A 25,196-nucleotide genomic window follows, 5' to 3' on the forward strand; every position below is an offset into this window, starting at 1 on the left:
GTTGAGCAGACGGAGATGAGGTTCTCAGGGACATGGGTTAGTGCCAGGGGTGGGGGAATGGTTGCACTTGATGGTCTGGAGGGTCTTTTCCAACCAAAATGATTCTGTGATTCTCATGGCAGATGGTCCCCAAACCATCTGACCATTCAGTTCCTCGAGTGAACCTCTCGCTCTGCCTCAACAGTGGCAAACCTAGAGCAGGCAACCCCAAACCTGCCTGGGGAGCTGCACCCCAACCCCACTCTGCACCCCTGTCCCTCCCGTCACTGTGGGGCTGCAGACTCGGGGGGCCGCGGGCACGGCTGCAAGTCCCCCCAGGGGGCCTTGTGAGCCCCCCCAACGCTGCTCCCCGTGCAAACCGCCCCCACCGTTCCCCTCCCGCACGTGTCGCAGCCCCCACGTGCGCGCGCAGCTGCCCCCCCCGTGTCCGCCGGTACCGGGGCGGAGCGACCGGCCGCGGGCCGGCCCCCCCCCGCCCCCGCGGCGCTGCCATTGGCGGCGGGGCCGGGCCGGGCCGGGCCTGGGGAGGTGGCGGCGGCGGCGGCCGGTAGAGCCCGCGCCCCCCCCCCCAGCGCCCGGCGCGGCGCCGCGGCCCCGGGATGTCGCGGAAGAAAGCGGCTCGTAGCAAGGGCGGCGGCGCCGCGCCCTCCGCCGCACTGCCCCCCGCCGCCCCGGGGCCCGGCCGTGCTGCCGCTGCCGCCGCCCCGCGGGGCTCCGCGCCCGCCGCCCCCGAGCTGCCCCGCAACGGCGGCGCGGCGGCAGGGCGGCCCTCGCTGAGCAGCAGCGGAGAGTTCTACGACCTCGCCTTCAAGGTGCGGAGCTGCGGAAAGCGGGGCGGAGGAGGCGGGGTCCGTCGGTGCGGGGTCCGTCGGTGCGGGGTCCGTCGGTGCGGGGTCCGTCGGTGCGGGGTCCGTCGATGCGGGGTCCGTCGGTGCGGGTCCGGGTGCAGCCTTCCCGCGGCCGCTGGAGAAGTTCCCGGGAATCAGGAGAGGGCGAGCGTTCCTGCATCCCAGTCCTGGCATCATCCCCATCCCAGCCCCTCATCTCCCCATTCCAGTCCTGTATCCCACTCCTCCGCTGCTGCCGCCTCCTGGTTCCAGGCTCTGGTCCTGGGTCTGCCCCGTCGGGGCTCCCGGAGCAGCCAGGACCAGGCTTGGTGTGGAGCAGCCCCTGCAGAGCCCTGGGCAGCAGGGCTGCTCCCGCGGAACTTTTGGAAGTGATGACAAAAGGCTTTCGGTCAGATGAGTTATTGTGACCTCCTGGTTCCTCTTTAACAACGTAAAAAATATGGTTGTGAAGCAGGTGATGATATTTCTTGAGTGGCATCGAATCTCCTCTGGCTGCTGTTGAAACGTCTCCAGACTGTGCTCTCTTTTAAGGGCTCAGATGGCTTCTCACCACTTCAGATTCTCATGAGCGAGTCACAGATCAAACGTATTTGCACCCCCCTCCATCATGCGACCTGCTGCAAGCCCAGCTTGGAGCTGGCTTAGCGATTGTGGCTGAGGCTGCAGTTCAGCATGACCCAACTGACTGCGTTTCTAACACAGATCGTTGTAACCGGGCACGGGGGATTAAGCTTTGAGAAGACGATGTTTGCTGTGGCAAGTACAACCTTAGCACACTGTGTCGGAGTGCTTGGTGCCTGTGGCAATTGTCATGCCCATCGTGTTGTTAAGATTTGGGACATGGAGTAGGAGGCAAGGGGTGTTGAAGAAGTGAATTTGGTTGGTGGTTGGTCCTGATGCGGCTGCAGTAACGGTTCAACAGCTTCCCTAAAATGGAGCCACCTCTGTGGTCGTGCTGGTCCTTGGCTCTTTGCGCTCGTCTGTCCCTTCCCAGGCTGGGATTGTCCCCATGGTGTGAGGATGAGCCTGATAAAGTCTCAGATAAACCCAAACGTGCTGGGAAGCCAAAACCTCTGCTAATGGTTTGGCCAATGGCAGAGAGAAATTGCTTTGTATTCAGTAAAAACCTGGTTTATTAAACTTTGCCTTACCGCTCTTCTGAGGTTCCCGAGCTCTGCCAGAGGCACTGGCCAAATGCAAGTCCCGGGCACTGGGCCTGATCCTGACTGAGCCCGTGATGTGAGCTTGGCCCTGGGTGCTGCCACATGCCCTGGCTGAGGCTCAAGGGCTGCCGGGCAGGGAGAAGCTGCCCTTACAGCTCACCTTGCTCTAGAGCAGAGCTCTGGAAAGTTTAAAAAAATCAATACTGCTGTTTTGTACTGTAAATGATTTGGTTTTCCCCTTCCCCTTGGCTTCGCACAGATACGTCCGTGGGCTCGCTGGCTCCCCTAAGCCTGCTCTGTTGGTGCTCAGTGTGTGTGCTCCCATGGGAGAGCCGGCATGGGGCTCTGAGCCGTGAGCCATGGAGTGCCGCGGCTGGGTCCTGGCTGCCCGCTCCCCTCCCTGGCAGTGCCCCCCTGCCCAAAACCCAGTCACAGCCATGGCCAGGGCTGCTGCCGCCTCTGGGAGGCTGAGCTGCAGAGAGCTGGTGGCATTTGCTGCTCCTGATGGCTCCTGTGTGGGTTCGGTGTGACCCAGGGCAGCGCCAGCCTTAAAACCATTTAAATTCAGTCACGGGCTAATGGCAGCGCTTTTGAGAGAGAGGGAGCCCTGCCATGTCAGTGTGAAGCCGGGCAGACCGTGCGGGTGGAGAAGCTGCTACCGCAGCTCAGCTGTGTGCTCTGGGATGTCTTGAGGATGTGAAGCTGTTGTCCTGCCGAGGGGAGCGGGATCGGTGGCCCCGGGTGGGGCGGAGGGCTCAGGAGGGGCTGTGGTTTGAACAGAGGCTTTGGGGAGCTGTGTTTGGGAGCAGCTTCTGCTCTGCTGTGGTTTCTTTGTGGCAGGAAGGGTGCCCATCCCATCTGCACCCTGGGGTTGCTGCTGAGTGGGGAAACTGAGGCAGGAGGCACTGGGAGCTGCTCCCTCGGCATCCCCTGAGGGCTGGGGGGGCAGCCGCGGGGCTGTGCACGTCCTACTGAAGGAGTTTGCTTGCAGAAGGCAGAGTGCACCCCTGGGGCTGGTGTTTGTGCCTCCCTGAATTCTCCTTCCCAGAAAGTGTCACCCTCCCAGAAAGCCCTGTGCATGGCAGGTGTTTTGTGGGTGCTCTGGGCGCAGGGGGACCCTGCAGCATCGGGTCACAACCTGCCTCGCCTAGACAGCACCTCTGGGTTTTCAAGGGGTGTTTGTGCCCCCACGGGGAATTTGTTAAGTCTTGGTCAGAAGGTGTCTGCAGTTTGCCCAGTGCTCAGGGACATGTGTGGTGCAGGGTGGGGAATAATCCGGCTGTGGGTCCTCTCTTCTCTCCCCTGGGTCTGAGGACCGCTTTTGGATGTGTTTTTTTTCCCTTCAAGCATACGGGATCTGCTGCTCGCTCCCAGGATGGGGCTTTGGGATGGGGATGGGTGACAGCTGTGCTGGGGCTTCCTTCCCAAAACACGGTGTCTAACTGCCCCCCTCCCTCCCTTGCAGGTGATGCTGGTGGGTGACTCGGGGGTTGGCAAAACCTGCCTGCTGGTGCGGTTCAAAGATGGCGCTTTCCTTGCCGGCAGCTTCATTTCCACGGTTGGGATCGACTTCAGGGTAAGTGCCGGGGGGTTCTTGGGCCCTGCTGGTGGCAGGTGAGTGACGGCTTTTGCAGTGGAGTCACAAAATGCTGCTCCAACAGCTTAAATGCAGTCATCCTGACCCGTGCCAGCTCCAGCTGGGTGCCTTGGCGCTGGGCAGCTTTCTGATGGTGGTGGCAGCAGCACTGTGGCCTCGTCGTTAGGGCTTTGCATGAGGATAGGCAAGTGCGTCCTCTGCACCAGGTCCTGGGACAGGTAGTGCTGGGGAAAATATTTGCCCAGGGAAAATATTTCCCTAAGTTGGTTTCAATGTTTTTAAGAATTTGTTGTGTTTTAAAACAAAACAAACAAAGCCTACACACAAAAAATAAACCCCAACAACCAAACCAAAACTTGCCTAAACCAAAATCCCCTGGAAACGCCTCCTGAGCACAGCTTTGGGGTGCCAAGGTGGGGATGCGGAGCTGGGGTGACCCTGCTCCCTCTGGCAGGGGGGATACTTTGTGCTGAGGGTTGTCTGAGCTCTCAGAGAGCAACTGTTTTACTGGCAGTGACCAGAGCATCCCGGTGCTGGGAGAGCCTGAGGGCAGCATGTCAGGGCTGTGCAGCACCAGCGAGGACAGAGGGGACAATGTGGGGAACGAGGGGCAGAAGGGGAGACATGTCATGCCCCGCAATGCCCTGCTGTGGACAGAGCATCCTTTGCCAGGTGAGAACGTCTTGGTGCCACAGTGGTGCTAGATGGATGTGATGAAGAGCTGGTGGTGATGCCATGTGCCGGTGTTGCATCTTCCCAACCGCCCGTTCTCAGCAGACCTTGGATCTCCCCCTTTCCTGGAGGATTTCTGGGAGATGAGTGTCCCCTGTAACCTGCTATTTTGCCAGGGTGTGAACAATAACTTGGTGGTACAGCAACTAGGGGAAGAGATGAGGGATGGCACAGAAAGCCTTTAGAAATAAAGTGATGTCCTTCCCTGCTTTTGGTGCAGAGCAACGCTGGAGCAGCACCAGCGTCTTGGTGAAGTTGGTAAATTGGAGTCCATAATTTTATACAAAGGTAATTACATGGTATTTCAGGTATTCTTAAAATGAAAAGTGTTTTATTACTTATTGCAATGATTGATACCGAATGATTGATATGAGGGCAGTCATAAAATCATGTCACTTATTGATTAGAGCACTAAAATGACTGCTACTAAGAAGCAACTAAATTAGGGTTAATTTACTTCTGTAATAGAGCTACTAGAGCTACATAGGTTTGAAATGAGTGGATTAAACAGCAGGGAAGATCATGTGTATGCCCTGAAACTCATTATTATTGTCTTTGTAAGGCACTCATAATTTGGGGGGGGGGGGGAGGGCATGGAAATAGTTTTTTATTGCACATCTCCGTTTCCATTAAGATAATCCCGTTCGCAGGTGTCATGTAATTGTGCCCCTCTGGCCGTTTGCATCGCGATGCGGATGAAGCCCTGGGGTGGTAATGCTGGAGGCTTGTGCTGCGAGAACGCGCCTGGGTTTTAGTTTGCATCTATCTAAGAATGAAACTGTCACATCGTGGCTCCTTTTCTCTTTAATCCCGCAGTTTGACATGGGGTTTTCTGAGTGAAGCAAGCGGGGCTGGTTGTGACCGCGGATGGTTGTGGTTGGGGAAGGCGGTCGCTGGGTTTTTCCTGCGTTCAGCTCAGCCCATAGCAAGCACGGGGCGTTATTTTGGTGTTTGAGGCTTTCTCAGCTGGGTTTGTGGCAGTCGTTGAGCCTTGTGGTGACTGCAGGGACGTCCCCAAGGCTGGGGCGTGCGACAGCTGTGCTCCTGTGCACGGGCGACCTTGCTCAGCCGGGGGGGCCGGGAGCTGCCGGGGGCTGGGGTGAGGGCTGCGGATGTTCGGGACGGAGCTGCCTGGCTCCTGGCGGTGTTCTCGGGACTCTCTGCTCCTCTCCGTGCTGACTGATCTCTGCCCTGGGATGGGACGGAGCCGTGTTGGGGGGCAGCCCTCATGTCCCCCCAGCCGCTCTCCTCCTCCTGTCCCAGTCCATCTGCTGGTCTCAATGGGCTCCCGGATCAGCCGCTTGTTTTTGAGGATGTCAGACCATTAGATGTGCAAAGCTATGGACTGTGTAGGCCTGAGCAAATGTAAATAAATAGAAATCCATTTGAAATTAATCTGGCATTACAATTCCTAATGGCCCCCTAGGTTTTTTCCCTCCTACTGTTTTATGTTGGGGAAAGCCTCTGGCATTGTGTTTATTATAATCTCTTAAACAAAGAAGGATGTTGATCTAGATATATTTGGAAAATAAACCACTTATTCTAAGGAAATAAAGACGATCATAGTATGAAAAACATGCATCAAAATGGTACCTCTTGGCTTCTGGCTTTGGAGGTGCTGAGTCCTTTGACTTTTCTTCCTTTGACCATTGGCTCTACTGGGGGAGTGTCTTTAGCTCCTTGGAACACAGCAGCCCCCTTCTGAGGGGACAAACCCCCCTCTGCCTACGGTGTCTTGTTCACAGGTGTCACCTTTGGGGTGTCCAGCCATCGCTAGGTAATGAGGGGCTTAATTATTCCCTCCCATGAGCTGCGGTGTGGCCGGGGCTGTGCTGAGCTGCGGCACAAGATCTTCCTACTCCTCCCGGTCACTGAGGCTGGGGGGTCCCAGCAGGTCCCTCTGCCTGGGGACAGCTCTGTCCCTGCAGATCCTCAGGGACGGGTTGTGCTTTTCTAACTTCCTACGTTAGGAGTTGCAGGGGGAAGAGTCTCCTGGAAAAGAGCAGGTTTGTCGCTCAGAGGTGTGAATCCCGTTTTTCTCGGTGCTACTGAGGGAGCTGCTTTTTGCTGTAATTTTGGGAGCGCAGCAGAAACCTCGACAGAAAGGAAAGCTGCGCAGCCAACAGCACTGCTGGCTCGTTGTAACACCGACAGGAGGAACGTCTTGCAAAGGCGAGAAACCAAAGGGAGCTGCGTGTGCCCCTCCTTGATGATCATGGAATCACAGAAGGGTTCGGGTTGAAGGGACCTTCCCGGCTCCCCCAGTGCCCCCCCTGCCATGAGCAGGGACATCTTCACCAGCTCAGGTTGCTCAGAGCCCCGTCCAGCCTGGCCTGGGATGTCTCCAGGGATGGTTCATCCACCACCTCTCTGGCCAACCTGGGCCAGGCTCTCACCACCCTCAGGGGAAGTAATTTCTTCCTTAGATCTGATCTAAATCCACCCTCTTTCAGTGTAAAGCCATTGTCACGTGTCCTGTCACTACCCACCTTTGTCATAGGTCCCTCTCCAGTTTCTTGTAGGTCCCTTTAGGTACTGGCACTTCTCCAAGGTCTCCCCAGAGCCTTCTCCAGGCTGAACACCCCAAATCTCTCAGCCCATCCCATAGCAGCTGCTCCAGCCTTCACATTATCTTTGTGGCCTCCTCTGGCCTCGCTCCCACAGGTCCATGTCCCTCTGATGTTGGGGACCAACAGCCTGATGGCTGGTGCTCTGTCCTGAGCTTTGCAGGGTCAGGTGAGTTAAGATTCTTGTTCTAATTTGACCTGAAAGAAGAAGAACATCAAAGAAAAAAAATGAAGCTGAGCCTTTTTTCCCTGGGCGGAGGTGCTAATGAGTTTCTTTGCGTTAGCAGGGAGGTGGTTTCTGCATTAATCAGTGGGACGAAGCTCTTAGGAAGTGCTTTTTTCTGGTGGAGTTCAGAGCAGGGTGGGTTGTCTTTGTTACACCAAAGCCTGTAGCGGTGTCACCCCTCTCTTGCTGCCCCAAGCAGAGGGAACAAACCAGCATCCTCGTGCTGCAGGAGGAAGAGGAGGGAGCCAGCCCCACTGCTTCAGCGCAGCTTTGGGGTTCCTGAGCAGGCACAGGGCACAGGGGCTGTTTCCCCTGAAGTTTGGGCTCTGGTGTCCCCCGATTTGCACCAGGAGGGGTTTATGCTGGTTGTCACCTTGCAGGGATCCACAGCCCCCCAGCATGGCTGAGCCCCCAGCCCTGCTCTCTGCTCCAGCCATGGCCATGCCGCAGTTAATCTGCCACTGCGACGGCTGCTGCACGCTGGAAATCAAAGCTGTCGCTTGTGACCCTGAGCGCTAAGGACTCTTAATTACAGTCAGCCCTGCGCTGCTCTGAGGGCGCAATCAGCGGTGTATAATTTCTTTTTTTCTTTTTTTTTTTTTGCATAAGAGATTTGTTGCATCTCTGTTTATTTTTTTTAGTGTGTGTGTGTGCACCTTCCATCGGTGGAACAGCAGCTGCTGCCTGCCTGCTGCCTCCCTCGGCCGGAGGGACAGAAAAAGCTTCGTTCTGGTTGTGCAGGGTGTGCAAACTAACGCTGGCCAGGGTCTGGATTTGGCAAGTCTGGTCCTGGGTGTTTGTGTGCTCGGGGGAGGAGGTGTGGATGCCCCTGTATCCCTGCCCAGCGCGATGCTGGGGAAGGGTCGGTGCCACTCGGAGCCGTGTGGAAGCCGAGGGCTGGCTCTGATCTGGGCGGCTGGCACTGAGCGTCAGCGGCGCTAATTGTCTGAGGGATCAATCTGGAAAAAGTGGGAGGGGATCTGCTTAGGCCAGAAGAAAGAAACGGAAATAAATTAATTCCAGCCTGTCTTTCTGCACAGAATTAGCCCTGACCAGTGGAGGGAAGGGGCTCTGGGCACCGAGCGGAGTGCTCAGTCTCTCCGGTTCACACGCTTTGCCGTGTGGCACGGCAGGACGGGCAGGGATGCTGGTGTGCTTGCCTCGGGTCTGCATTTCCAGCAGCTCTTTGTCTGAAATCGGCTGGTTCGGCATCTCCTATCGCTGTATGAATTTTAATAGAAGCCAGCAGCTGATTTCATACTTTTGCGTTTCTCACTGCTAAGGAAAGCCAGGCTAAATTTGCCCAGAGGAGCTTTCCTGCGGTGCTTCCCATCCCTTCTGCCTGGTTTCGGGGCAGACGAGATGCCATAGGGACCAGGTGCCGTAAGGACCCAGTGCTGCCTGAATGCGGCAGCAGGTGAGGCAGGTCCCAGGAGCTGGCGCAGGGAGGCCAGGCTCTGTTAGCCAAAACACGCCTTCATTTGATTGATTTATGTCCATTCTGACTCTTAGGACAAGAGGTTCTCCGCAGCTGCTGCTGGTTGCTGTTCCCCGCTCCCAGGACGAGCTCTCAGGAGAGAAAATAGCCATTTTTCCTGGGAAACTGAGCCCTGCTTTGCTTTCAGCTGCTGCTCTCCTCCTTGCAGAAGGACCGAGCTTTGCAGCCCGTCATTTGCATGCAGGGGCTCAGTTGCCAAGAGATGCTGCGAGCAGCACCCGTGGCGGCTGCACCCGCTTTCTCACAGCTGCTAGTATTTTATTCATGTTTCTTTGGCTCCTGCGTTGGAAAAATAATAAACCCTCCTCGGTGTGCTCCAGTTCTGCAGCACACCGGTAAACTGCAAACACCCGTGTGCTGGCAGTACTCCCAGCGGACAACAGGCTCAATTCCCGCCTTGGGGAAAGCAAAAAGAGATAAGATTAATGTCTTCAGATCTGAGAAGTGCTTGAGTTGCTCTTTAAATGAGTGGCTGGAGCAGCCTCAAGGCGCAGAACCTGGTTAAGAAAACTCTTAACCGTTTTTCAGGGTGATGTGAAGGTACCTGGGGGCTCTCCCACCCCTGTGGTGCCTGGGAAATGCCACCCAGAACAGGTTGTGTGTTTAATCCAGGTGTGACACATTGCATCCATTTCAGCTGACAGCAAGTGCTGGGGCCATGGGGTTTCATGGGGATTCTCGTGGGGGGACACTGGTGTCTGCCAGGTGTTACACTGGGTCCGTTCCTGGTGCCAGGGCCTGTGAGGAAGCATTTTATGGCCAATGAAACATTTAAATGGGTCTAGAGTCAGTCTAAATGGCTTGAATATTTAATGGAATACATTTGGCTTAATTTCACTTTCATCTTTTATTTGTGATGAAGTATTGAATTCAGCTGTGTAGAGCCAGGTTTTTCTTTGAAAGCGGAGGGGAGGTGGCTGAGCTGTGGGGATGGGGGGTTTGGGGTGGCTCTGCCCCCCTATGCCACCTCCACTGCCATCCCCCCGCTGGGGGCATTTCGGGGCATCCCTGCCCCATGGCTCTCACCTTGCTCAGCCCCTTGGGTACCCCCGAACCCTCGCTGCTTTCCCAAAGAACCACTTTCCTCTGGCACAAAATTGTCCCCCTTTGGGGAAAGAAAAATAAAAGGAGAAAACAATCCAAACAATCCTTTCCAAGTGAATCGCAGCCATGTTTACAGGGGAAGGAGCCACAGCACGGTGCGTGTCTGAGCAGTTGTCCACTCATCCTTGGCTGGCGATGGGGACACGCATACTGGTTCCTGTGGCAATGGGGAGTTCAGGGACTGAGGGTTTATTCACCTGAAGAACCCTCGGAAATGAAGTATTTTGTTGGTGGCGTTGACCTGAGGGTGCGTGATGGATGGGGCGAGCATGGGTGGCCCTGGGGAGAAGGAGGGTGGTGGGAGAAGCACAGGGAGCTGTGGGATTCCTGCATGGAGCAACGCAGGTGGCACCTTGGGGACATCCCTGCGGCGGTGCCTGCGCCTGGCTCGGCGCTGTGCCAGGCCATCGCGTGCTCGCGGCAGAGCCAGGATGCTGCTCAGCTGCACTGTACGGCTCCCGGCCCCAGCAGTGACACCGCGGTGCTGCTGTCCCCAGAGCCACCGAGCCGCCGCTGCTCCCCCGGCAAGGGATCTGCAGCGCAGCGGGGTCGCTCCTGCTGCTTTGTTTGTCTAACGGGGGCATACATCATATTTAATCCTGGCTAAGCACCGAGCCGTTGCCTTGAAGGATTGCAGAACCTCTCAAAAGCAACAGCAAATATTTCTTCTTTATGCCTGCACTGGAAAAAATATTTCTCCCTGATCGTAACTTATATGTGTTGGGAGGCTGTGCTCCTACAGCTTTAAAGGGTGATGCTCAGTGCCCTGGTCCATGGCTGTCTCAGGGTGAGGAGAAGCCTGACGGGTGTCCGGGAGTCTCGATGATGCTTTGGAGCTTCAGCTTGGGGATGATGTTGGTGTGACGGACATGGTGGGTCTGAGGTGGGCACTGCTGCAGGCAGCTCAGCCCGCAGGAAAGGCCATGAGACTGGCAGCATTTTTCTGAGGATGCAGCTGGTCCTGTTGTGAACATCTAGACAGGTTTTGTTTCATTTTGTGTGGGTTTTTTAATGTTTAATTTTTTGAAAGGAAAGAGTGGTGAGGAGCCGTGCCCAGCTGCATCCACACAACCGAACCTGCCAGGGTCGGATGCCACAAAGCCACCGTGGTGAGCCAGGACCTCACCAGCCCTCATTCATCCAGCCCGTCTTAGGCTGTTTCCTCCCCCTGGCCCCACTGCGATGTCCCCGCGCCTGGTGACACGCTGGGCATACGGAGCCTTTGGCTTTTCCAGCTTTGCTTGCGCAGGCGTCGTCACGGCAACCGCGTAGCCACCCCCACTCGCCCGCCTGGCGAACGCCTTGTCCGACGTGGCTGTTTGATGGCATTAATGTGGTTATTAGCCGAGAGCTGCCAAACTGCCGCCATGTGCCGTATGGACCCGCAATGCAATAGGCATGGGGGGCAGAGGAGGTGTGGGGGGTCCTGCTGCTCCTCATCAGTGATAATGGAACTGAACCAGCCCCAGCTCGCGGTACCGTTCCCACCACTGAGAGCTGTTGGCATTGGCACTGCTGTGCCTTTTGCTCCCAACCTTGAAACAATCCCTGTTAATGATTTCTTTTTTCCCCAAAGGTAAGCGCAGGAGGTTGCTGGAGGTGTCCATGGACCCTCAGCCACCCCAGGGATCGCAAACCCCGCTGCTCAGGACCTTGCTCGTCCGTTTGGTCAGCGATGCTGAATTTGGTCCAAATTGCTGGGGTTTGCTTCCCCCGTGCTGCTCGACGGCAGCGGGTCCAGCGGCGCCTTTGTGCCTTGATGCTTCCTTGGAGCCGGTGACTAAGAAAAACACGACTGTGGGGCTGGATGAGTAATTCAGCCCAGTCTCATTGTGGCGGAGTTTGAAGCGAAGACCCTGTCTGGGCATCTCCTTGTCGGGGGCATTGGTCCCTGAATGAGCATCCGTCTTGCAGCAGGGACTCGGTGCCCCGGGGTGTGCAGGTCAGTCCAGTCCCTTTGCTGGGTGTGCTGGGAGCCCTTCCCACTGCCTGTGCAGCCCAGATGGTTGGGCTTTAATTTGTTTTATTATTTTTTTCCCCAGTGTTAAGCACACTCGGCTCTCGGGAGCTGCAGGGAAGGTTGTGGTTACAGGGGGATGGCATTGTTTCCCCTGTGTGACCGGGTGCCCCCTGTCCTGCCTCACCAGTAGCTGTTGCTACTCTCAGCATCAATTTTTAGAGCTCAGCGCAGGTTTTGGCGATGCCGCCAGCCAGCCCACACAGACCTGAGCAGCACCAGCCTCCGGGAAGGGCTGGCGGCTCTGCCGGGCTGATGGGGATATGGCTTTCCAGGGGTGAGCCCGCTGTGCCGTGTGTGATCTGCCGCAAGGGACAAGCGCTCTCACGCCTGGGCTCTATGCCTGCCGTGGTTTTCCCAAAGGGACCAGCTCCTGCAGCACCGCCCAGCTCCGGGATGAGGGATGTGCACAAAAGTCAAAGAGCAGTGCCAGCCGTGGTCTTGCATGCTGTGGCGCTGACAAACCTCCCAGAGCAAACCCAGGGAGCTTGGTTTAGTTGGGAACGAGGAGGTGAACCTGCAAAGCTGGGTCCCGCAGTGATGGGGGTGCAGCCATGCCCCTTTGAGCCGCAGCTCCGTGAGGTGTCTCGAGCAGGGATCAGCAGGTGGGATTGCAGCTCAGCCTGAACTTTCTTAAATACGTTAACATGTGCGCTTCTAAACGTGCGTGAATTAATGTGAGAAGTGCTTGACAATGCCTAAAATAACTTTGTTCCCGAGCAAGCGTTAGTGCGTGACAGATGTGTTTTTCCCTCCTGAATAATACACACGTGAGGTCGCGTTGCTCCTGGCAGCCCCGCGGGGCACGGCTGGGGGAGCAGCGGGGAGCGGTGCAGTGCGGGGGCACCGACTCACGGGGATCAGCCCCACTAGTTGGTGCAGAGGTTGAAATCCTTTCCTGCAGACCCAGCCGCTCCAGCCTGAGCTAATGGCTGCGGTTTGGCTATCCAAGGGGTGTGCAGGTGGTGAGTGCAGGTGGGTTTTGGTCCAGTTTTCTTTGCTAAACAGGTTTGCAAGCGCCTGAGTCTTGCAGCAGCACGGCCTGCCCTGTGTTCCCAGCCCTGCTATGCCCTGCGAGCCCATAGCCTGTCACCCTGTCACCCCAAAACCCACGGGGATGCAGGTGCTCTGGGGGCTTCCAGCTCATTTTAGTGGGATGCTGAGGGACCAGCTCTTGTTTTGGAGCAGCTGGGGTTGCTCTGAGTGGGCTGGGGCAGAACCAGTCCCAGCGGCTTAATGGACTTGTGGAGACTTCAGAAAATCTCATTATAGTGGTTCAATCACTCTTTTCCCTGAATCCTTTGAAGGATTCAGCTGGGCTCAGTTCTGCTGCTTTGCAAGAACATGACTTTCGAGAGCTGTCTGCCTTATCTGCGGGTGAAGGATGTTTGTGTGTGTATGTGATAAAAAGCTACAGATTCATTTGTCAGGTCTTTGGGTTTTGTATTTTTTTTTTATTTGGTTGGTGGTTTTTTTTAGGGATGAGAAGTGCTTTTAATAATGCCGTTTGCCATGTCATCTGCAGAAGATGCTCTGTTGCTGCCAGCTGCTGCTGGGATGTTTGCTGCTGGATATTCAGACCTGATTTTTTTTTGTATTTTAATTGGATTGCAAAGTCTTCTGTGAAACTTTGGGCAAGTTTCCATCCCTTAATGTGCCAGCCCTCCCATATGAAGCAGCCTGGCTGTGCCTCTGGCACAGTTGCAGGTATAGCTAGTTGCAGGTACAGCTAATTGCGCGCATCAGGGTGTCCGCAGCATCTTCCTCCAGGCCAAGCGACCCAGCTGCCCTTGGGAAAGCTGAGTTTTGTAGCCAGGATTGCAGTGAGAGCAGACGTGGCTGCCCAGAGGCTGGTTTTGCAGCTCAGAAACCAAATTATCATTTAATTCAGACTGGGGTAGGCCACTTCTGACACAGGGACTGGCTGCTTTGACAGGAAAACTGATGCAGGGCTTTATCCCCCCCTCAGAGCAGAGTAAACAATTCCATGTATAACAGCAATTGATGACCCATTTTTCACTCGCGGCATCCACAGCCGCTGTGTTTGCTGTAAATGAGAAATGGTATCGCGATGAGCGCTCTGTAGAGATTCCTGTTCTGCTTTGCAGCGCACTATGTCCTTGATGAAGAAAATGAAGATAAATATGTTGAGCGCCACGTTACTTATTCTCAGTATTGGCACTGATCTGCGTGAGCCATCTCTGCCCCCTTTTGTTCCCAAGGCTGCCTGGTTTGGAAGTAAGCACGGATATTTTTTAAAATATCTCCTCTATTATAAAATAGAAAAAAAAAAGAAGAGATGGAAGGGGTGAGTGGTGCAGCCCGGGGTGGCGGGGGAGCTGCTGCACACCGGCAGCTCCATCTGTGCCGGGACCCGGCATGCACGGGGAACCACGGGGATGCGCAGCCATTCTGCTGACTTGGCTTTTGGGTCACTGGCGCTGGGCTCCGGGGCGGCTGCAGCAGATCCCATCCTGTGGATTTTGAAGGGTGGAAAACCCAGTTTCCCTGGCTGCCCGTGGGTATGGGGACATCTGGAAACCTCCCATGGTCGTGTCTCCTGCCTGTTGGGATGAGCCTGAGCAGCCCTGTTGAGCTTAAAAGCATCTATAAGTTGCACCAGTGGAGGTTGAGGTTGGATCTTAGGAACAATTTCTTCCCCAAAGGGCTGTCAGGCATTGGAACAGGCTGCCCAGGGCAGTGGTGGAGTCACCATCCCTGCAGGGGTTGAGCAGATGTGGAGATGAGGTTCTCAGGGACATGGGGTAGTGCCAGGGGTGGGGGAATGGTTGGACTTGATGGTCTGGAGGGTCTTTTCCAACCAAAATGATTCTGTGGGTCTGAATCTTGACTGTTTGTGCCTCTTTTGAGCAACAGTCCCCATGATCATCCTGGCTCAGATGGAGCAGCCTGGCTGGGGAGGGGACACCTCACCCACCTCATCCCGCTCCTTTCCCCCCAGGCCACCAGCACTAGGAGCCGGCTGGCTGCAGGATGCTGAGAAGCAGAGCATGACTTTATTTTAAAATGGATGATCCTAACCAGATCCTCTTAGCCCTAATCTCTCCCTAAGACAAGATTCTGTACTTCTTGCCAGAAAAACCTTTTATGTGCAGACTGATGTGAATAGGAGACGATAAGTCACTAATTCTTCTGTGTGTCTGCTCTCACAAGAGCCTTGACTCTTATCTCGTGGGGGGCTGGCAGCCAGGGAGATGTTAATTGTGCTTTAATGCAGCGTACGTGGCTCATGGCAAAGGCCGTTGCTGCAGACACCCCGGGGTGTTTGGTGAGTGCTGTGAGGTGTGGGCAGGGGCTCTGCAGGGCACACAGGGGGTGACACCACATCAGGGACATTGCTACAGGACAGAGCTTGTGGCTTCTCTCCTGTGTGTGCGGCAGGTTGTGCTCTGGCCAGGACCCGGTGTGCAGGGGGAGAGGGGACGTGGCGGGGCGATCCCCAAAGAAGGAGGCGAGAGGTGACGGGGTGGCTCTGGCGGCAGAGCGGATCAGAAGCATCATCCGCTCAAGGTGCCCTGTTAATCTGCTTGTTGCAGAGTTCGCTGTGGAACAGAGCGCTGAGCGCTGACACGTCGTGGTTTCCGAAAGGATCTTGGCAGCGCGGATGGGTCGTGGCCCTGGAGCATCCCTGTGCAGGCCGGGGTGTGCTGGTCCTCTGGGGAAGAAAAAAAGGCAGAAGTTTCTATTTTTAGCTGCAGAGTGCAAACACACGGTGCTGCCGACGAAATTCATCACCAGCCCTGGGAGATGAATGGTTGGGTTTTCTCTCCGAGCAGATTAAAGGGATGAGGTGTTGGAGGGGTGTGCTGGCTGTCCAGGGTGTGCCCAGGAGTAGCTGCTCCATAGCTGAGGAAGAGGAGGATGAGGAGGATCATTGAAGATGTTTCTGGGCATCCTCCAGAGCAACCCGGCCTGTCTGTGGGGACTGCATCCAGCCACCCCAGGGCACAGCCCTGTGTCTCTCTGTGTCCCTCCCTGCTCTTTGATGGGCTCCATCATCAGGCTGTTCCCTGCCCTCTCTTGCAAGGATGGTGCTTCTGAACTGTTTTTGCCCAGCTGGGGCTGGTGCTTGGCTGGGTTCTCCACCGAGGTGCCGTGTGGCCGGGCTGTGACGGCAGTGTGTCCGGGAGGGACGTGTGCTGCCCATGACCCGGCGATGGGCAGTTACAGCTGTGGACACTTGCACAGAGTTGAGATAAGAGCTCAGCACTGCTCGTATTGCTCTGGTGTCTGCTTGCCATCTCTGAATGGCTGAAATTTCAATATTTGTTCGTGGTTGCTGAACAGACCTCGATTTCGGAAGCGCAGATCCCTGCACGGTATCGGCCGCCCACTCTCTTCCTGTTCATTAGCCCCAGCAGAAATAATGGGATGTTTTAAACCAGCTCCTTCCAGGGCAGTTTTTCAAATAGAAGCTCTGGGGCAGCTTTTCTCTTGAGGTCGCGTTTGCTGCACCAGCCTCAGGCACAACCACGTGCCCGCAGCATCGTGCCGGCTGCGGAGCTCCATGCCGGGCAGGCAGAGCCGAAACCTGCTGGGGGCTCAACCTGGAGGCATCTCTGGAGCGACACGCGGTGCAAAACCTGTGCTGAGAGCGGGGCCTGCAGCATCTCGGAGCGAAAACACCAAAGGAGAGAAGCAGAGGGGACCTTCCTCCTCCTCCTCTAGAGCGGCTCATATTTTCTAATTTATTGCTGCACTAGGAAAGCGAGTGCTGGATCCCAATGAAACGACTCTCCCAGGCTTCAAGCAAATAGCTTTGTTTGGCTGATTTAGTTTTGAGAGGCCGGGTTTTTAGAGAACTGCTTGTACTGGGGGAGCAAAGCGGAGGGACTGCTGTCCGAGCCCTGACCTTGGCCCAGGGCTGGGCTGTCCCCAGCTGGGCTGTCCCCGTCCCCGCTCGGGCTGCGGTGGCTGCAGGAGATGCTGAGCCGCCAGGACCAGCTCGCTGGCAGCGGCACGCGCGCGTGTGGGAAAACTTCAGGGTTTTAATGAGCAAATTTAATGCAGTGTCCTGCTGTTTCGGGCAGATTTCCATATCGATCCTTAGTCTATTTTTGCAGCTGCTTTTGGAGGTGGCGTTTGCTTGTCTGGCTGCTCTGGCTCCGTCACAACCACATCCCAGCTCCTCTCGGCACAGCAGCATTGGTGCTTGTGGAGGTGGGGGCTCCCCAGGCTTTGCTGAGTGGGAATTGGGATGCAGGTCATGCTGTGGCAGGGGCTGGGGTCCCCCAGTGTCCCCTCAGCCAGCTCACCCTGCCGTGCTGCTGGGTTCCTCCTGCCTTCATTGAAATAAATGGTGCCCCAAGCTGTCACCCAGTCCCCTGCCCTCCCGAGCGGTGACGGGGACCTGCAGCGCCCCCAGCCCAGCCGGTGCGTGATGTTGCAGCCCTAACAAGATTTGCTGGGCGGCTGCGCCGTAGGTCCTGCAGCAGAGCCGTTACCGCCGCTAATTAACACAGCCGGTGGCCCAGCCGCCTTCGGTCGGGCTCATGTACGTTCTATAGTGCCATTTTTTCCCCTTTCTGCAGGAGCTCCTCCCAGGTCGGCCGCAGGGGCTGCCCCCAAAGCGCACTGGTAATGGAGATGGTGATGACAAAGTGGGATGCAGCGAGTTAATCCACATATCCAATTTAATTTTTAAGGCTTTAATTAATGAGCTAATGTGTGGAAAAGGTGGGAAGCGGCTGGTTTGTCATGCAGTTGCTGACCCTGGCTTATGGTGCAGCCGTCACCGCCACAGGCTCCGGTGTCCAGGTGGGCTGGGATGTTCTGCTGGCTCCCAGTGTGTTTCACCGGCACCGTGGGGACCCCGGAGACCAACGGACACGAGACCAACACTGGGGCACCTTGGTTTGGGTGGGAGCATCATCCATCATGGGGTGCATGTTTTGGGGAGCAACACATTGTCATTGCTGCTCATGCCGTGTCGCTGGGATGGGATTGTGCTGGGGCTGCAGCCGACGGGGCCGCTGGTGCGTTGATAACGCTGCTCTTAATTGAGGACCATCTGCACTTGGTAATTTAATTTTTCCTGCATCTGCAAGGTTCCAACTTTATTTATCTGAGGTCCCGAGGATTATTTAACTTACGGGCATCATGTTCCTCCAACAAAGGCACTCCAGGCATTCCACTGCAGCCCCTGCTAGGAGGTATTTTAATAACATTGCCAAAGCCCCAGGAAAAAGGACACATAAAAACAGAAATTGCGAAGGGCAACAACAGAACTGAGTTGCGGGTTCGGCTTTCCTGTTGCTCCTGCTGTGAGCATCACCTCTGTTCCATTAAACTAGGCAAGAACAAGCCCTGAGCAGCACAGCCCCACTCTTTGAGCCCAGGCCTGGCAGCGCATTTTGTGTCTCAGTGCATTGACACACGTCGTCTTTTGTCTTTGGATGCTTATTAGTCATTACACTCCCCAGCTGTGCCTTTGAAGGGCTGCGAGCGTGGAATTGAACTGGAAAAAATAATAATAATTGGAAGCTGGAAAGTCTATTAGCCGTGGTAGGGGGGAAGACTTTTTCTCCCCCACTGCTCCTCCCACCTTCTGCTCGGCTTCTTCACCCCCATTTTGCAGCTGCCCTGTGCGCGGGGGCGGGCAGGGATGCGGGCAGGGATGCGGGCAGGGATGCGGGCAGGGATGCGGGCAGGGATGCGGGCAGGGATGCAGGCAGGAGCTGCTGCTCTGAATGTCTCTGTTTTTCCTGCCCGCAGGTGCATCTCTGCAAATACTCGCCCTGAAACGCGGCTGTGTCACACCGAAACCCCAGGGAATCCATTTTTTTCCCCAGCCCAGTCCCAGCAGCACCTGGGTCCACTTACAGACTTTAATTAGATTTAAGCTTTTCCCCCTCCTAAAATGTAGGCCAGTGGTAATTAGTGTGAATCCTGCTGCTGCCAGCTTCGGTTTTAATTAAGCTCCTGAAGGAGAGGTTGATGCAGGAGGTGCAGTGCTGGAGCTTCAGCTTTTTAGGCTGCTCACCAGATGGTTTGTGGTGGCTTTGGCTGGCTGGTCCCTGCTCAGGGCCAGGGCTGTGTCCACCCTCCCTCCCGCTGGTGTTCACTGGTCACACTGGGGACGTGGCTGCGTCCCTGGGCACAGCTGTCCCTCAGCACCTGTTCTTCTCCAAGCTGTCATTGCTGGTGGCTATGCAGAGAAGGGCACTGGTTTGGTGCGTATTTTGTTATGAGGCTCCTGTTATCGTCCTTTTTCATCATCCAAGTGTCCCATCACACCAAGTGTCCTTGTCCCATAGGGCTGGTGGTGCCTGTGCTGAGATCCAGAGCAGCCGGGGCCATTGGGGCAGCACACAGTGTTTTCCTTTCCACAGCTCCCGACACGGTGTCCTCAGCTCAGTCCATGGCAGGTGACATTGGCAGCTGGTGCCACCGGCTGGGGATGGTGTTTGGATGAGCATTGTGCTGGTGCGGAGCCCGGGGCTCCCAGTTGTGCGGGATGTGCCGGTGCCTCTGCTGCGGCACTGAGACGGGGCTGGTGGTAGGAGCTGGGCTTTTGGAGAGTAAACATCGCGGAAACTGGATCTTCTGCAGAAGAGAAACCTGCCCCGTCTCCCCCACAGAATGGGCACCTGGCAGCGTGATTCTCCGGCTGCTGGTATGACGGCAAAGACACAGCTCCTCTGCTTGGATTTTCTCAGCACCGTGTGTGGAGGCATTGAGGCTGTGGGGCACTTCTTGGCAGGGGGACCCTCGGCTTTGAGCCCTTCAAGCCTTCAGCAGCCCCGGTTCTTTGTCCTGGGTTGAGGCTCCCTGGCCCCATGCATACGGCAAAGTGAGCCGTCCCGAGCCTGCGACCAGTTCCTTCAGCCCATTTTGATTCCCCTGCCCGGCTGCCTATTTTTACCGCTCCTGGGCTGTGAATCACTCCGCTCCCTCATCTCAGTCGCTGCCTTTGAAGGTATTTATAAACCGCGATCGTCTCCCCTGCGCCTGCTTTAGCAGACTGGGTAAATTTAGCGCTCTGGCTCGCTCCTGCCCTCTCCTCCTGTCCATACCCTCACTGTTTGGTGAGCGTGGATGTGCAGGAGCCGAGATGCTCCTTCAAACCTAATGAAAAACATCAAATGGGTGATGCACAGCCCCAGCAGTGCCTGGTGCTGAGCAATGTGGAATGTGCAGAGATGGCCCTTGGCACATGTATGTCACCATTTGCCGAGGGGAGTTGGTGGCACTGGAGCTGGTGTTGTGACCAGTGCCAGGAGGTGACCCAGGGCAGAGAAATGGGATTTAAATCAGGAATCACCAGAGTGGCTGTCCCATCGTGGTGGTGCACCATTCCCTGGCAATGTTTTCATCACGTCCTACTGATTACTGTGCTAATTTCTGTGGATTGAGCAGGGAAATTAATCTCTTCTCTGCTCCTTCCACTGGGAATGCTGGATCGTTAGGCTTGGGTTTTATTAACTCTTTGTTCCCCACCTCTTTTTCCCCCTTTCTTTCAGAACAAGGTGCTGACAGTGGATGGGGTGAAGGTGAAGCTGCAGGTATGTCCCCACGGCCCCACAGCAGCTCCATTGCCCCCGCCAGGTGTTTGGGGCTGTGCAGAGCCCCTCGGCAGAGGAGCGCCCCAGAAGCGGTTCCCCCAACCTAATCTTTGCCTGGGACGGTGTTACGAGCCCATTTGGCTGCTCCAGCCCCCTAACACCCGACCATTTCTCTGAGCCCTTTGCCTAGAGCTCAGTAACAACATTAGTGCTGATCTTCCCCCGACAGCAGCGTGGCACTCTGCAAACGTATTGCTGCATTAAAAACTGATAAATTAAATTAGTACGTCCCCACGCATCCATCTGCTGGATGGATTTTCTCATTAAGGGACATGTCGGGAGCCCTTTGCCACGCACCATCGTCTCCATGCACTGCAGAGCGGGGAAGTGCTGCTTCAATATTTATTGCACTTGTCATTTTTCCTATTTACTGTCCCTAGAAGCAGGCGGCTGAAGCAGGTTCCTGGGCTCACGCTGTGCCGAGGGCTTTGCTGCTGGTTTTGGTGCAGGGTGGGGGGCTCAGCCTGCGTGGCAGCAGGTTGTGGCTGACCCCCCGCCTCTCATCTGCCTTCCAGATCTGGGACACGGCTGGGCAGGAGCGGTTCCGCAGCGTCACCCATGCCTATTACCGGGACGCCCATGGTAAGAACCGCTTCTCGGGGGGAGAACCCCAAAGCCCATCCCTCCAGCTCCACAGGGCTCTGACCCACAGCTCTGGAGTGGGTGGATCAGGAATCACCGGAGCAGTTTCCCTCTAGGAAGCAGCTGCCAAGGATGGAGGAGCCTCTGTGTGTCAAAGTGCAAACAGCGCGTGTCTAAGGGTTGGGTTTAAGTGCAGAATCACAGGATCGTTTTGGTGGGGAAGGACCTTTAAGATCATTGAGTCCAATCCTAACCTAACTCTAGCACTGCCCCATGTCCCTGAGAACCTCATCTCCGTATCTTCAACCCCTGCAGAGATGGTGACTCCACCACTGCCCCATGTCCCTGAGAACCTCATCTCCATCTGCTCAACCCTTGCAGGGATGGTGACTCCAGCACTGCCTTGGGCAGCCTGTTCCAATGCCCGACAGCCCTTTGGGGAAGAAATTGTTCCCCAGATCCAACCTCAACCTCCCCTGGTGCAACTTGAGGCTGTTTCCTCTCATCCTATCGCTTGTTACTTGGGAGCCTGTTGCTTTATATTTCACAGCAGGGATGTCTGCGATGCTGTTACGTGACAGGCAGCGGGGTGGGTGCTTCTCGGTGACATGGTGCCTTGGGGACTCAGGGACCTCCAAGCCGTGGGCTCTGCTTGGCCACGCGCCTGCCCGGCACCACGGCAGCCGCACTAACGCACCGTCCCTCTCTCCACAGCCCTGCTCCTGCTCTACGATGTCACCAACAAAGCGTCGTTTGACAACATCCAGGTACGGCAGCACCGCGGGTCCTGTGTGCGCTGCGCTGGGTCACGGCTGCGGGTCGGCCCGAGGGGTCTGTGCTGCAGGGGATGTGGGTTGGAGGTGAGAACCATGAGCGATGCTGCAAGGGCTGCGGGTGATGCCGAGCGCCTGTCTGATGGTGGGCCTGCTGCGAGGACACCAGGGACACACAGAGGTTTTCCCTTTCCTAGCAAATAAAAGGGGTGATGGATTCACTTTCCCGGCAAATTAACATTCTGAGAACTTGCTCTGGTAAATGAGCATAGGCAAGACTGAGCGAGGGGCTCCCTCACCCCCCTGCACCTCCAGGCCCTGGTGTGTCGGACCTGGGGGTCGTGTTGCCCCCACCTGCCTCGGTGCCAAACCCGGGCAGGGGCGATGGCCTGTGGGTTTGCTGCTGGGGGGGGCAGGAGGACCTGGGCCCCATGTCCCCTCAACCCCCAGACCCAGGTGGCTGCTGGGGGCCACCCACGCCAGCAAAGCACAGTGAACCCAGGAGCAATTAGCCCTGAATGAACAGGATGTAATTGCTCGTGTCCTGGACTCGCAGTACACGGTGTGTGTCTGCGGCGAGCAGGCTGTGCGCCCACAAAAACACCCTATTTGACGGCGCTGTGGGGGCCATGCTGGCGTGAACACCCTGGCGTGGGGAGCAGGGGGGCTGTGATCCACCACACTGGCTCTTGGGGGGTCCTGCCCCCCAATTCCCCTGGCCCTGGGTGCCTGGGGCTGTCCCTGCTCTGGTTCCTTTTGTCAGCAGCCCTGCAATGAGATGGAGAATAGCTTGGAGATTTTGCTCTGCTGGGTAACGCAGCCCCATCTGCAGCGTCAGCTCTCCTGTCCCCATGGGGACACGGGAGGGACGGCTGCAGAGGGACATCCATGGGGCACGCATGGCCCTGGCGAGGAGGAATGAGCACCCAGGACAATTGCAAAGTGCTGAAAAGAGGGATGGCGGGGGAGTGGTGCCAGAAGGCAGACCAAGAGTTTGTCAGGGTGAGGGAGCCTCCCTTGGACCAGCCCATCTGTGGAGCTGAGCACCCTGAGCCCAGCCAGGATGTCACAGGGTCCTGGTGCTGTGTCTGTGTGCATTGGGCTCCCGCTCTGATCCCAAATCATTCCCCGTTCCCCTGGCTGGCGGGGGGTTGATGGTGCTGGAGCGGGGCTTGCCTGGCATTGCCGTGGGCACAGCGTGGGGCAGGGGCTGTGGCAGCACTGCCCACCTGGCAGGCAGCAAGCGGCCGCTCGCCCCATGGGGTCAGGGATTACAGGGAATTAGGGCAGGTTTGATTAGATTAGGCTGGATTAGAGGGCAGGAAAAGCAGCCCGTGGTGCGGGGAGGCAGGTTCAGCATGCTTGGTACACACAAGACATGGCATGGGGCCTGTCCCCGAGCAAACCCTCGGCTTTGTCATCCAAAAGGAGGTTTAGTCTTAATGTCCCAACCAGGGGGGAATTTGGGTTAAAATCCCACAGGGGCTGTGCTCAGACGAAGTGGTCAGCAGGGCTGGCAGGCTGCTCTGTCCCATGGCAATCGGTCAGCAGGCGAAGCAGGGTCCTGGGCACAGCGGGTCCTGGAGGCTCAGTGACAACCCAGGACACCCGCCCGTCTGCAGGGCTCCGTGGGACAAGGTGTCCCCAGGGTCACTGGCCAATTTGTCCTGCTGAGCCGCGGGGAAGGCGGCAGCTCTTCACCTAGGAATCGTCTCCTGCCCTGCACAGCCCAGGCTCTGAGCTGGGCTTTGTGTTTTGCTTCGAAGCCCCAGCCACCTCCACCCTGTGCCCAAGTGAAGCCCCGCAGCATCTCTTGGGGATGGTACCATTTCCCATGGAGGGTGTGCGATGTCCAGGACCCGGGCAGCCCCTATCCTCCTCCTCCCGGAGCTGTTGCTCACCCTCTGCCTGGCTGTCTCCCTCCAGGCTTGGCTGACAGAGATCCATGAATACGCACAGCAAGATGTGGTCCTCATGTTACTAGGAAACAAGGTGAGCCTGGCCCCATGGCTTTGCCAGAGCCTCCTCTTCCTCCCCTGAGGCCCCACAATGGAGCTGTGGGCTGGGGAGCCGGGAGGGTGTAGGGGAGGTGGGGGTTGCCGACCTCCCAGATCACCCCACGTTGCTCTTCGCTGATCCTGTCGGCAGGTGGATTCAGCCCAGGACAGAGTGGTGAAAAGGGAAGATGGAGAAAAATTAGCCAAGGTACGTGATGCATCTGTCTGCTGCAGTGGAATCAGCTGTTACGTGCTCTGACCAGGGATGTGCACGTACAACCTGTACTGGGTGATGTGCACCAGTTAAGTGGGTAACTGGAGACCAGTCTGACCCAAAATCCGCCTGGGAGCACTTTACTTTTTTTCCCTTGTCTTGCTCTCCTCTTCCTCCTCATCTACTCTTCTTTCTCTAAGGTCCCGCTCATATTTTCTAGTTCTTTGCCCTCAAAAATTTTATCTGAAGCTGTGTAAGAAACACCTGAGCTGTGAACCCCTGCTCAGCTCTTGCCCCCACAGCAGAGCTCCCGTGCCAGGGCAGGGTGTGAGCTCCTGTGGTGACACCAGGCCCCAGGGACAACCTGGGTGACATTTCTGTCTCTTGTCCTGCAGGAGTACGGAGTGCCCTTCATGGAGACCAGCGCCAAAAGTGGCCTCAACGTTGACTTAGCATTCACAGCCATCGCAAAGTAAGTGACTGGTGCAGCGGCCGCATCTGGCACTGTCACACACCTTTCCATTCCTTGTGCCCCTACCTGCAGCTCCTGTGCTGGCAAGGACTTGCCATAGGTTCACAGAATCATTCTGGTTGGAAGAGACCCTCAAGATCATGGAGTCCAACCATAACCCAGCCCTGGCACTGCCCCATGTCCCTGAGAACCTCATCTCCATCTGTCCAACCCCTCCAGGGATGGTGACTCCAGCACTGCCCTGGGCAGCCTGTTCCAATGCCCCACAGCCCTTTGGGGAAGAAATTGTTCCCCAGATCCAACCTAAACCTCCCCTGGCACAGCTTGAAGCCATCTCTTCTCATCCTATTACTTGTTACTTGGGAGAAGAGACTCACCCAAGATACAAAATCTCTCATCAGGGGGAGGTTTAGTAACCCATGAGCCCAAGCCGAGCTCAGCTGAGCGGGGCCAGGCAGCGCAGGCAGGACGGTCATGGTTTTCCCCTCCTGCAGGGAGCTGAAGCACAGGTCCATGAAGCTGCCCAACGAGCCCAAATTCAAGCTCCACGACTACGTGAAGAAAGAAGTGAGAGGCTCGGGCTGCTGCCGGTCCTAACACGCTCGGTGTGTCTGTACAGAGACTCACGCCCCGCGTCTGTGTGCTGCACGCTCTCCTTGTGGCCGGTGTGTGCATGTCTGTCTGTCTGTCCTGTCCGTGTCTGCTGGAAAGCTGAGCCGAGACGTGGGGAATGGAAGCAGCAGCAAAACGAGGTCTCTGGGCCGGGGCCGTGCGTGGTGCTGCTCCCTGAGCCCCCGGCGCGTCCCTCGGCACCACCAGCT

The 25,196-nt window shown here is 56.5% G+C and overlaps 1 protein-coding gene across 1 annotated transcript; it reads left to right on the forward strand.

Moving 5' to 3' along the window:
* Positions 1–599: 599 nt before the first annotated feature.
* On the forward strand, positions 600–24,972 carry RAB26 (RAB26, member RAS oncogene family; the record flags this gene model as incomplete). Its single annotated transcript, XM_080354135.1, has 9 exons — positions 600–812; positions 3,477–3,587; positions 20,236–20,277; positions 20,853–20,919; positions 21,634–21,686; positions 23,619–23,684; positions 23,841–23,897; positions 24,299–24,375; positions 24,870–24,972. 9 exons carry the CDS (start codon positions 600–602, stop codon positions 24,970–24,972), a joined length of 789 nt encoding a protein of 262 aa, XP_080210261.1.
* Positions 24,973–25,196: the final 224 nt, after the last annotated feature.

This window comes from Nesoenas mayeri, assembly GCF_963082525.1.
Source record: "Nesoenas mayeri genome assembly, chromosome: 15".
Classification (NCBI taxonomy): Eukaryota; Metazoa; Chordata; class Aves; order Columbiformes; family Columbidae; genus Nesoenas; species Nesoenas mayeri.